Raw genomic sequence first — 12373 nt, 5'->3', positions numbered from 1 at the left:
TTCCCTCTTGCAGGTAAATGTGAGCCCATAAATCTTGAGCTCTGTATGAATCAGCCGTACAACTCCACCATCTACCCTAACTACCTGGGCCACCGGAACCAGAAGGAGGCATCCATCAGCTGGGAATTTTCACTCTTTCCCACCCTCGTTCAGACTAATTGTTACAAGTACCTCATGTTCTTTGCATGCACCATTCTTGTACCAAAGTGTGACCATGAGACTAATCAACGGGTCCCACCTTGCAGGTAATGCAGAGTGTCTTCTCTATTCGAAAAATACTTATTGGTAAGCAGGACTGATGGAGAGCACTGTTTCAGTCAAGAATTTTAGCAAAAAATTCCTGCAATAATCCAATTAGAGTAGATTGCTTTTGTAGGTTTCACCAGATATTTTTCTCACAACCACAATCCAAGACTGCCACAGTACAGTCATTCATGGTCTATTCAAAATGCTGGGGTGAATAAAGCAACATGTAACAGATATGGACGCACCTAGCATTTATTGTATCAGCAAAATCGATTTGCTTGACACCAGAAGATTTCATAGTAATACATTTCTACATACCTTTAATTTTCTTCATCAATTGAGGCATATAGATACTTGGGAAGTACAAGCGTTAAGGGATACTTGGGAAGTACGAGCGTTAAGGGATAGGGAGTAAAGGAAGCGCTGTCATGACTAATAAAGTGGCAGAACAGACTTGATTAACCAAATGTCCTGTTCCTATTTTCCATTAAAACTGTATCTAGGGCAAGCTTTTGGGAGCCACTGTATCCAACTAATAACAGGAAAAAACACACAATCTCATTTGGTGTTAAATAAGTCTCTCCTCCATTATTTTTCATGGGAAAAGCACTCTTATTTTATATGTAATCAGTTATTCTCCCATTTTATAACATTTGAATTAATGTTAAATATTTTTGTTTTATTATTCTAATAAGATCCCTCTGTGAAGACTCCAAGGAACACTGTGAGACGGTACTGAGCATGGTTGGACTGCAGTGGCCAGAGGACACAGACTGCAGACAGTTCCCCAGGGAAACCGCTGACAAGACATGTCTGATGCCTGATGAGAATGTGGGAGGTGAGTATTGACCTTGTAGGCTTAAAGAATAACATTAAGTTGCAGCTATACTATAATTCTACTTTTAGTCTCACTCTTAAACTGCATCTATTTTCTCTCCTGAAGAAGCTGGCTCTTACTGGGGTAAAGTTCCTTGGGTGTCAGCTGACCTCAGTAACTCCCCCAAATGGTCATTCTTTGTCTGTAAGTTTAAACAGTGAGGGGTAAATTTTCATCTCCACCACACGGGCAGTAATCTGGCTGAGCACATCACCGTCTCCCTCCCCCTCACCCCACCCCGTTATAGAACCCATTCGATTTTCATTCCTTTGATTTCAAATGGAATGACAATCAGACAGGTTCTATAGCGGGCAGGCAAGCTGCTTCACCAGAGTACCGCCCAAATAATGAAGATGGAAATTGTGTGTCACCATCATCTACCCTTTCCAGTGGAGGTCATAAGGTGGGATCCAGAGTTCGAACCCGAGCTGATTTTCCTCTGTCTAACCCAGGCACACCTATACCTGCCCCAGGTGGGGTCAATCAATTCCGCACCAATTATGGATGAAGCTTGGGACCCTGCACAGCACATTTACTACAGCAACAAGAGCCAACTTGCATTTATAAAATGCACAATGAAGCTTCGATTCATCTTGTCTTAAGTTTGGTAGTTGCATCTTTTGAACAAAACAACAATTTGCATTTGTATAGCATACTAAAACATCCCAAGGCACTTCACATAAGCATAATCAGACAAAAATTGGCACTGAGCCAAAGAAGGAGATATTAGGAGGAGTGACTAAAAGCTTGGTCAAAGAAGTAGGTTTTAAGGAGGGTCTGAAAGGAGGAGAGAGCGGTGGAGAGGATTATGGAGGTAATTCCTGAGCTTTGTGCCTGGATGGCTAATGGCACAGGTGGCAATTGTGGGATGAATGGAGTGGGGAATGCACAAGAGGCCATGGTTTGAGGAATGCAGAGTTCTTGGAGGGTTGTAGGACTTGAGGAGGTCACATCGATAGGAAGGGGTGAGACCATGAAAGGATTTGAACAGGAGGATGAGAATTTTAAATTGGGTGGATTGGGGAACCCATGTATATCAGCAAGTGCAGGGGTGTTGGGTTAGCAGGACTTGGTGCGGGTTAGAATAGAATCATAGAATGGTTACAGCACAGAAGGAGGCTTGTCGAGCCCGTGCCAACTCAAGCACTTCAACTTGTCCCACTCCCCGCCCTTTCGCCGTAGCCCTGCAAATTTCTTTCCTTCAGGTACTTATCCAATTCCCTTTTGAAAGTCACGATTGAGTCTGCCTCCACCACCCTCTCAGGCAGTGCATTCCATATCCGAACCACTCGCTGTGTAAAAAAGTTTTTCCTCATGTCGCCTTTGGTTCTTTAGCCAATCACCTTGAATTTGTGTCCTCTGGTTCTCGACCCTTCCGCCAATGGGAACAATTTCACTGTCTCGACCCCTCATGATTTTGAATACCTCTATTAAATCTCCTCTCAACCTTCTCTGCTCTAAGGTGAACAGCTGCAGCTTCTCCAGTCTATCCACGTAACTGAAGTCCCTCATCCCTGGAATCATTCTTGTGAATCTTTTCTGCACCCTCTCTAAGGCCTTCACCCTTTCTAAGGCCTTAGGATGCAGGAAGAAGGGTTTGGATGTTCATGGAGGGTGGAGGATCTGAGGCCGGCCAGGACAGTATAGCAATAGCTGAGTCTGGAGGTGACAAAAGCATGGATAAGTGTTTCAGCAACAAATGGGCTAAGGCAGGGGATGAGGCGGGCAATGTTATGGCGGTGGAAGTAGGTAAACAGTCAGCAGCCACTTAAAAATTCTAAAGACAAATTCCTGATCGTGGATTGGTTCTCAGAATGACTTCAAATAACTTCAAGAAATCTGTCTGGTTACTTTCTGCAACAAGTTGTCATATTTATGTTTGAAGGGACTCTGACCTGCACTGAAAGCAACCCCAGTGGGTTTTATATTGAGGTGGCTTTGATTCAGTGTAGGTATCAGGAGATCTTAAACTATTCAGTGAATACATGCAATGAATTGATTCAGATATTCTGCTTTAAATGAAATCATTAAGTGAGCCTCATACCTTGCAGCCTCAAACAAAACTGGGAGAGATGTAGGTCTCCATATCGACAGTTGATGTAAATAGCTCCTCACGGTTTATACTTCCCCATTTAACTATAAATTCACAACAAGTATTAATTCCCGATAACTTAATTTAATATTAATGAACGTGGTATTATAATGGGTAGAAATAATCTGCCTGCCTGCATCTAAAGTTTATCAGGTGTTTCAAGTATAACTATCCTCACCTGATGTAATGAAAGTGCATTTACAGAATGATTTAATATTCTATTGACAGAGTGCTCCCCAAGTCATTTCACGTGCAACTCAGGGAGATGTGTCTTGGCATCAAAGAGGTGTGATGGACGACCAGACTGTGACGATTTTAGTGATGAGGAAGAATGTGGTAGGTGTTACTTAATTCCCTTCTGTGAAGGTCCTTTGTCACATTTCCCAGCAGAGTACAACAACATTTTTGCAAGGGCTATACATGAAATATGATATTTTTTGTAGAGGGAACTGGGTGCAGAAGCTGGGTGTTCCTCTCCGGGACCCAAGTTGAAATCCAGTCCAGACTGATAGGATTAATATCTCCTCTGCCTTCTGTCTATAAGAGTTTCCTACATGAATTGAGTTTGGGCAGTCTTAATCTAGTTCCTAATGGATATGGACCTGCAGCACAAAACTATCCCTAATTCAATACTTATTGGCAATCACACTCAGAGAGGTCAGAGAATGGCTGGTGTGAGAAATGGAAAAATGTCACACTGCTGTAGCCGGGTCTGCTCCTCTGAGGCTGGAGTTGAGGGGTGGTGTTGGGGCAGTGCGGAGGGCGCTTTACTTTGCATCTGCCTGTGCTATACCTGATCTGGGAGTGCTTGATGCTGACACTGTGTGCATGAAATGGGAAGAGTTCTATTCTGTCGTAATAACACTGCTCATCTTGATGAGGACAAACCTTCTTAAAAAATGTATTCTCCACTTGACCTTTAAGAAGACTTTGAAAAGTTTATTGTAAATGGGGATGTTTCTGCAGAAGCAGATTTCAAATAGTTAATCTGCGTTACACTGGTGTCACTAAACTGATAACTTGTCAGGGCGCTGTTGATAATGTAAGCACCAGAACAATCAACAAACAAGCAGCTCCTAGTAACAATCAGTACACAAGCTTGTCTGCTTTCTACTGCAGGCAGTATATTAGGAGTCTGACGCATGAAGCAGTCAGTTTTAGAAACTAGTTGAATCAATCTGACTCCATAGTTTTTTACATCGTCATTCCCCATAATCCAGCATTTTCCAGCAAAAATGATGATTTACATTTTTAACAAGATAACATACGGACAATGATGGACAGGAAAAGACCTTCTGGTCCATCCAGCCTGTCCCATACAATTGTGATACCTTGTGTATCACAACATTTACACTCTCCACTCCACCCAAAACCACGTGATCTCCTGGAAAAGATGAAAAACCAGGTAAAAATCTAGGCCAATTTGGGGAAAATAATCTCGGAAATTCTTCTCCAACCTTCTGGGCGATCAAAACTAGTCCAGGAGATCACTCTGGCCCTGATAATTCTATGCAGTACCTACCTTTTTTACGAAGTGATTTCCACCTCAGCCAGAAACAGGTCCAGCTCTCGCTTGAAGGAATTCAGCGAATTGGCGTCCACTGCACGTGCTGGCAGACTGTTTCAGAGGTTCACTATTCTCTGGGAAATGAACCACCTCCTGATATCTAACCTAGATCTGGCCTTATACAACTTAAAATTGTGACCCCTGGTCCTCCCGAGCCTATTTAATTGGAACAAACTATCAACTGGAAGACAAAATATTCCCTTTATCATCTTAGAAACCTCAATCAGATCAGCCCTAAGTCTACACTTCTTTAAAGTGTAAAGTCCCAGCTCTTTTAGCCTATCTTGATAACTAAGATGCTTTAAACTGGGAATTAGTCCAGTGACCCTCATCTGCACCCTTTCCAAAGCCTCAATATTACCCACCATGTGAGGAGATCAAAACTGGGCACAGTATTCTAACAGAGGCCTGACCAAGGTCTTGTACAAGGACAAAATAGTATGCTTTGTCTTACAGTCAATTGTCCTATAAATGCACCCCAACACCCTATTCGCTTCACGACATTGTTCATGAACCTTCAGAGATCTCTGCACTAGAATGCCCAGTTCTCTTTCTCACTCCACCTGCTTTAATAGTACACTGATGTTGCAAATGCTACGGAAAACAACCAAGGTGTCTGGTAGTGCTTTTTAATTTTTTTCTTCACAGGAGCATTTTTCTGAGTCAGTTTTCAACTCTTTTTCTGTAACTTTTCTCTTTTTTGTTCATCATTCACCAGGCTTGATATGCTGCAGCCAATAGGGTGGGCACACCGCCTGCTCCCGGACTGCCACCAATGCCCCTGAAGGTATCAGGGACCCCCCGGCATACATTTCTGTTCTGATTTTCTCTCTCATGTTGAGAGCCATCACAGCCACTGCTTGGCACCTCCTGCTCACTGTGACTCAGATTAGGAACTGAGTGGAGTTGGGCTTGAACCTGCATCTGCCCCTGCATTACTGGTCAGGACCACAGCAGCGCCATCTGCTATTATATTTTATCTCGTAAAATGCTAAAAGAGAAAATTTAGATTGGTTGTTAAATGGTTTGGAATTCCCTTGATTTGTGTGCCAGGCAGTTAAAGATAAAAGGAACAACATTTGCATATGACAATAAGGGTTGGACTTTCCGCAGGAGCAGTTTCTCTGCCAGAGAAGGGCCAGGGCAGGACTTCTGCCTGCCACCTGACCCTGCTGTGACCCCAACCCAATTTCCTAGGTCAAGGCTGTTTAAGCATGCAGGGTGGGCTCCTAGTGGAATCCCTGCCACCAGGAAGGGAGCCCACCACCGTGAGTGAGAGGGAGGTTGGCGGTGTTGCAGCATCAGAAGAAAAGCATTATTTAAAGGGTAAGAAATCACACAACACCAGGTTATAGTCCAACAGCTTTATTTGAAATCACAAGCTTTCGGAGCGCTGCTCCTTCGTCAGGTGAAGTCACCTGACGAAGGAGCAGCGCTCCGAAAGCTTGTGATTTCAAATAAAGCTGTTGGACTATAACCTGGTGTTGTGTGATTTCTTACATTTGTCCACCCCAGTCCAACACCGGCATCTCCACACCATGATTATTTAAAGGGGGCAGACAAGCTCTGAAGATCTTCCAGCATGTTTCAATGTTAGGCCTCAGAGTGAGCGAGACCTAACTGAGGAAAGAGAGGGAGAAGTGTCCTCTAAAAGGCCTTCTCCTTCTGAAACGGGTGGTATAATCCAAGAAAATGAGGCCGAAATATTTATGATCAGTACCACAAGATTAGAAAAAATAGCTTTAACTGGTTTGAAGGTCTAAGTGAATTTACATTGGGGTTGTCGGCAGAAACCGGAAATTCGTGTGTCAGGAACCACTAATGCAATAATTTCTCTTGAGGCCAAAGTGAAGGCAGCGTTAAACTACCAGCAGCTTCAACTATCTCCCTGGGTCAAATAGTTTTGTTTTTAGCTTATGCAGCAACATTGAAAATAATACTGCACTTGTACAAAGATACTTGAGTAGATTTTCCACCTGGATTCTCCCGATCTCCCACCATAACTTCAATGGAAGATTGGTGAGAAACCCTGCAGAAATTCTGTCCCCTGAAACATCAGCAATAATTATTAATGCTGAGTGAAAAGCAACATTTAAAAACACAATTTTAACCAAATTTGTCTTTTTCAACCTTCTTCTTTAAAACATTGGGGTAAAAATTCCGTTGCTGCGCTAGTCAGTCCTCAACTTCCCATCCATTTAGGCAACTGGCAGAAAGTTGCACCTGTCAAGTGCAGAAGTGTCATTTTTACTCCAATAAGTTTACATCCCTATACTGACCTGGATTCTTCATTTTTTATGGCTTTCATCCTTCATTCTGGAGGTGGGAGCAAGTTTAGAATAACTGAGCTCTCACTGGCTTAAAACTTTGCCCTAAAGATGCTTTCTTACCCAATTAAAAGACTGCCCTAGCTAGATCATAGTGTGTCAGGATCAATCTTTGATTTGATTTTGCACATCAAAAGGAGGACGAGGAATACGCAAGAGTGCACTCATCGGTGTTGCCCCTGAAGTCAGAAAGCACCAGATGAGTAAACTCATCCACAGTGCTTAAATGGTTAATTACTTAAACCTAACGTGGCATATTCGGGATATGTGGTGAAGACCTGCAGATATGAGTTATATCTCATTTGTGGCACTGACCGTAACTCACTTCTGCCAAAGTTCTTCATGAGTTATCAGGTCTATGTACTCATGGGATACAAAATGAATCCTTTTGCTCTTTAAAATTTAAAATTTAAAATAATCTCCATTTAAAGATAAAGTTTATGTTACAATTTCTTTTCAGATAATGTTATCGTGGGAAGAACTGCAGATAAAATTTGCTTTAAAAGCTATATGGCACAAATACATCATAAAAATGTCTTAATGGAGAAATTCATATTTGAAAGTGCCAAGATTCAGGTCATTACCTATACTGGGAGTTACAAATTCTGGGAATTAATGACTATAGCTATGTTAAAGGGTAAATTCTCCCTCTAATGGTTTATCAGCCAGTCTCACAATGTGAGATTTTGATGAGGTAACAGAGAGGGTTGATGAGGGCAATGTGGTTGATGTGGTGTACATGGACTTCCAAAAGGCGTTTGATAAAGTGCCACATAATAGGCTTGTCAGCAAAGTTGAAGCCAATGGAATAAAAGGGACAGTGGCAGCATGGATACGAAATTGGCTAAGTGACAGGAGACAGAGAGTAGTGGTGAACGGTTGTTTTTTGGACTGGAGGAAGGTACGCAGTGGTGTTCCCCAGGGGTCAGTACTAGGACCACTGCTTTTCTTGATGTATATCAATGACTTGGACTTGGGAGTACAGGGCACAACTTCTAAATTTGCAGATGGCACAAAACTTGTAAGTATAGTGAACAGTGAGGAGGAGAGACTTCAGGAGGACATAGGCAGGCTGGTGGAATGGGCTGACACGTGGCAGATGAGATTTAACACAGAAAAGTGCGAAGTGATACATTTTGGTAGGAAGAACGAGGAGAGGCAATATAAACTAAAGGGTACAATTCTAAAGGGGGTGCATGAACAGGGAAACCTGGGGTTATATGTGCACAAATTGTTGAAGGTGGCAGGGCAGCTTGAGAAAGTGGTTAACAAAGCACACGGGATCCTGACCTTCATAAATAGAAGCATTGAGTACAAAAGCAAGGAAGTTATGATGAACCTTTATAAAACACTGGTTTGGCCTCAACTGAAGTATTGTGTCCAATTCAGGGTTCCACTCTTTAGGAAGGATGTGACGGCCTTAGAGAGGGTGCAGAAAAGATTTACAAGAATGGTTCCAGGAATGAGGGACTTCAGTTACGTGGATAGACTGGAGAAGCTGGGGTTGTTCTCCTTAGAGCAGAGAAGGTTGAGAGGAGATTTAATAGAGGTGTTCAAAATCATGAGGGCTCTAGACAGAGTAGATAGAGAGAAACTGTTCCCATTGGAGGAAGGGTCGAGAACCAGAGGACACAGATTTAAGGTGATTTGCAGAAGAACCAAAGGCGACATGAGGAAAAACCTTTTTACGCAGCAAGTGTTTGGGATCTGGAATGCATTGCCTGAGATGGTGATAGAGGCAGATTCAATTGTGGCTTTCAAAAGGGAATTGGATAAGTAGCTGAAGGAAAAAAAATTGCAGGGCTACGGGGAAATGATTCTATGTACTGACAAGTTGCAAACAGTGCTTATTTCATCCCAAGTTTGGATGAAAAATGTAAATTTGGCTACATTAACGTATATGATAGAATTGATGATTATGATAAAAGTGGTGTCATGTCTGATTTATCATATTAATCAAATATTTTTGAAGGAGAAGGCAATTCATTGTCGTGCAATATTTGTGCTGACGAGTTCCATATATCATTTATATTAAATTGATTGTTCGAATGTCGTCATGGAGGTTTTCCTGGGTTTGCACCGAGACACACTTGTATCGCCCAAGCGTAGTGAACAGCAGACAATATGGGATGTTGGCGTGCATGCTGTCAAACAACTCACCAGATTTTCTTCCATTAAACATAAGAGCCGGCCGATTTCCCGCCCTCCCACAACCAGTGAGTTGTGACGGAGCGCCTATTTAACGCCCGCAGCTTGCTGGCTGCATCTAAATAAGGCCCAAATTTGAAAATGGTTCGGGCCTCCTGACACCGGCTTCAGGCGGGCAGCGGGGCTACGCTGCTGATTTCACATCTGTTTTTGGCAGAGGTGAAAAATCCCCCTCTCCCCGCATTATTTAAAATGTATATTACAATATAATTTAAAATGTACGAATCAGGCACCGAGTTGTCTATCTCAGCATTGTATAAAAATTAGTTTTAGTGTATTCTGATAGACAGGCAGAAATTTGCCCACCCCACTCACAATACATTGAGCTTTCTGTCACGCACACTGACTACGCTAGCTATCGTTCTTCAAATCTTCTTACGTTCACCGATATCCCACTTTCAGTGCGTCTGTTAGTAATTCAGTTTAGTTAGGTTTTATGCAGCTAGAAATATCACATCAGATTTTGTTCTATAAATATGCAAGAAGCAAGCTTCTAAAACCATTAGTGTAATCTAGTATTCTCATGGCATCTGGCCTTTTTATAGCAGAGCCAATCTAAGATGGTTGCGACAGATTGTACCCCTCAGTTTCCATTTGACTTCACTACAACAGAGTGAAGTATCAATTCAAAAGGATGTTTTCCTCCATAGATGCCTGTCGTGCCTGTAGTTATTGTTACCTATAAAACAAAGCATAACCGTGGATAAATGTAATTCTGCAGATTGCGACGTCAAATAAAGTTTTAAAATTGCATAAAGAAGTATCTGTTCATCTTGGACCCTATCTTAAGCTTGGTAGTTTTTTGAGCATCTTTTGAACAAAACAACAACTCACATTTGTATAGCATCTTTAATACACTAAAACTTCCCAAGGCACTTCACAGCAGCGTAATCTGACAAAAATTAGCGCTGAGTCAAAGAACGAGATATTAGGAGGGGTGACTACAATCTTGGTCAAAGAGGTGGGTTTTAAGGAGAGTATTAAAGGAAGAGAGGGAGAGGTAGAGAGACAGAGGGCTTGATTTTAACTCAGCCATCAGGCGGGCTTTGAGGTGTGTGGGGGTCGGGACCCCCCCCCACCTGGTTCCCGACACCTAGCCATTTTAACCCAGGTGTGTCTGATGGTCCCGAATCAGTCCCGCCTGCAATAGGCGGGACTGGTCTTTAGGGCCCTTAAACAGCACTCATTGGCCTTTATAATCCCATTTTAACAGGCCCTTGCCTGTTTAACCCTTTTCCCACGTAAAACACGCCTGCTGGGGATCACGCCTGTGAAACCTGGCGTGAGCACTATTGGCTTGCTGACTATCAGCAGCAGGTCAACCATTAAAGAGGAGATTTGATCAGCCATCATTTGCAGGTGGCAGGACTTTGTTGTTTCAGGCCTGGGGCAACTTTTACCAGGCTTAACCACACCTGTGGAAGGTTGGAGCCTCACACACTTCTCCAGTGTGAACTCCTGCGAAACCCCTCTCGCCAGCCTCACTCAGGGCTTCCTCAACTGAGGCATCTACCAGAAGTATGGGAGGCCTTTTTTTCCTTCCCTTCTTGGCATTAGAGGACCTCCAGCCTCATTTGCGAAATGACAAATGCCACAACTGCAGCAGTTGCCATCAGAATTTTTATGCAAAACAAACAACTGATGGCATTTTTACAGAATACACAACATTTCACCCAAGTGACTACCCTTGCGACTATTTGTGCTTTATTTTCCTCTTACACGTGCTCCTACATAGTGGTTCCCCTGTGGCTTCAGCAGATGCGGAGGCCCCTTGCTCACTTTCCTGCTGCTCCTGTCTCGACACCTTTGGCGGGCGTCCTCTGGGGTGGCGAGCCTGTGAGGGCTCGTCAGCAGTCTGCTGCTCCTGCGGCTGTGCAGGGGTTGAGACGTCTATCTCACTTGGGTGTGGACTCCGGCGGGGCTCTGACCGAAGGCTCTGCAGTGGCATGGAAGTGTGAGCGCTTGGAGAGGAACCCCCACTTCCTTGAGGTCTGCCACCAACCTCCCTCTCATGGGTCAGCTCCCCCTCCGTGCCTGCAAGTGGCTTGACAGCACCTTGCTGCACATCAGGGGGGCCATGGGGACCCGTATCTGCAATGGCAGTCCTACTCAGAAGGACTTCCATGAAGGTCTGGTTTCTCTGTTCAATAGATGCCCATCGCTCCTCAAGAGATGTCATTCCATTCTGAACACTCACCATGTTTTCCATACCCTGGCGACTAACCTCCTCCATGGCCGTAGCCCTCCTCTCCTCTACCGTAGCCAGCCTTACCATGGAGGCAGCAATCATTTCCATGTAGGTAGCCATCCTTTCCGTGTTGATGCATTCATGCGCCAATGACTCCACAAAGGCTCTGCTCATGTTCGCTATGGACTCCTCCATTCGCTCCACACTTGCAGCGACCCTGGAGACAAAACCTGCCAGAGACTCCTGCATCTGTGCCTGGAGTTCCAGCACCTCTGATCTTACGGGTGGACCCAGAGGCAGAGGGTCGACATGCAGCTGAGCCGAGCTGGCAGAGTCCTGCGCCCTCCGACGAGGACTCTCCACTGCTGTCCCTGTCTCCACAATCTGCTGATGCTCACTTGCGAGCTGTGATACACCAGGTGACAACCCTACTCTATGTCCCGAAGGTCCCACCGAGGTGCGAGTGTCTGCGCTGGTGCTGGGTGCGCTTATTTCTGCTGACGCTGCGCCTTCAGAGGCTGCAGATTCCTCTGAGGAGTATGGCATCTCAGGCTCTTCCTCCCGCACACTGAGGACGGGGGCTCTCGATGGTCCTGTGGGGGAGTCAAGGAAAAAGTTAGAGATGTGATGCCAAGGTTACATGCACATTGCATTTTGCAGATGATCATAAGTCCATATGATGTAGCTTCAGAATCATTATCAGCAACTCATGCAATGCCAATGAGAGAGATGGAAAACTATTCTGTCACCAGCTTGCGGGGATGCACCCGTCTCTCCTTCCCCAACTTCCGCATCTATGTCAGCCCCGACAATCTCCAGGACGCCTTCCTCCCAGTGGGTGAGCTGGGCTAATGAGGGCAGCCCTCCT

General features: G+C 44.2%; 1 protein-coding gene across 3 annotated transcripts in view; it reads left to right on the top strand.

The window, feature by feature from the left end:
• corin (corin, serine peptidase) overlaps positions 1–12373 on the top strand; it is a 302839-nt gene that overhangs the window by 236533 nt on the left and 53933 nt on the right. For all 3 annotated transcript variants that reach the window (XM_085969754.1, XM_085969736.1, XM_085969744.1), the window contains 3 exons: positions 14–245; positions 942–1084; positions 3444–3551. In XM_085969754.1, the coding sequence (XP_085825880.1) occupies positions 14–245; positions 942–1084; positions 3444–3551 (483 nt within the window). The remainder of the gene's footprint in view (positions 1–13; positions 246–941; positions 1085–3443; positions 3552–12373) is intronic.

This window comes from Somniosus microcephalus, chromosome 2 (genome assembly GCF_052327205.1).
Source record: "Somniosus microcephalus isolate GS21.2 chromosome 2, FLI_Smic_1.0, whole genome shotgun sequence".
Lineage (NCBI taxonomy): Eukaryota > Metazoa > Chordata > Chondrichthyes > Squaliformes > Somniosidae > Somniosus > Somniosus microcephalus.
The sequence above is the reverse complement of the archived record's forward strand: the minus strand, read 5'-3'. Positions and strand labels throughout refer to the sequence as shown.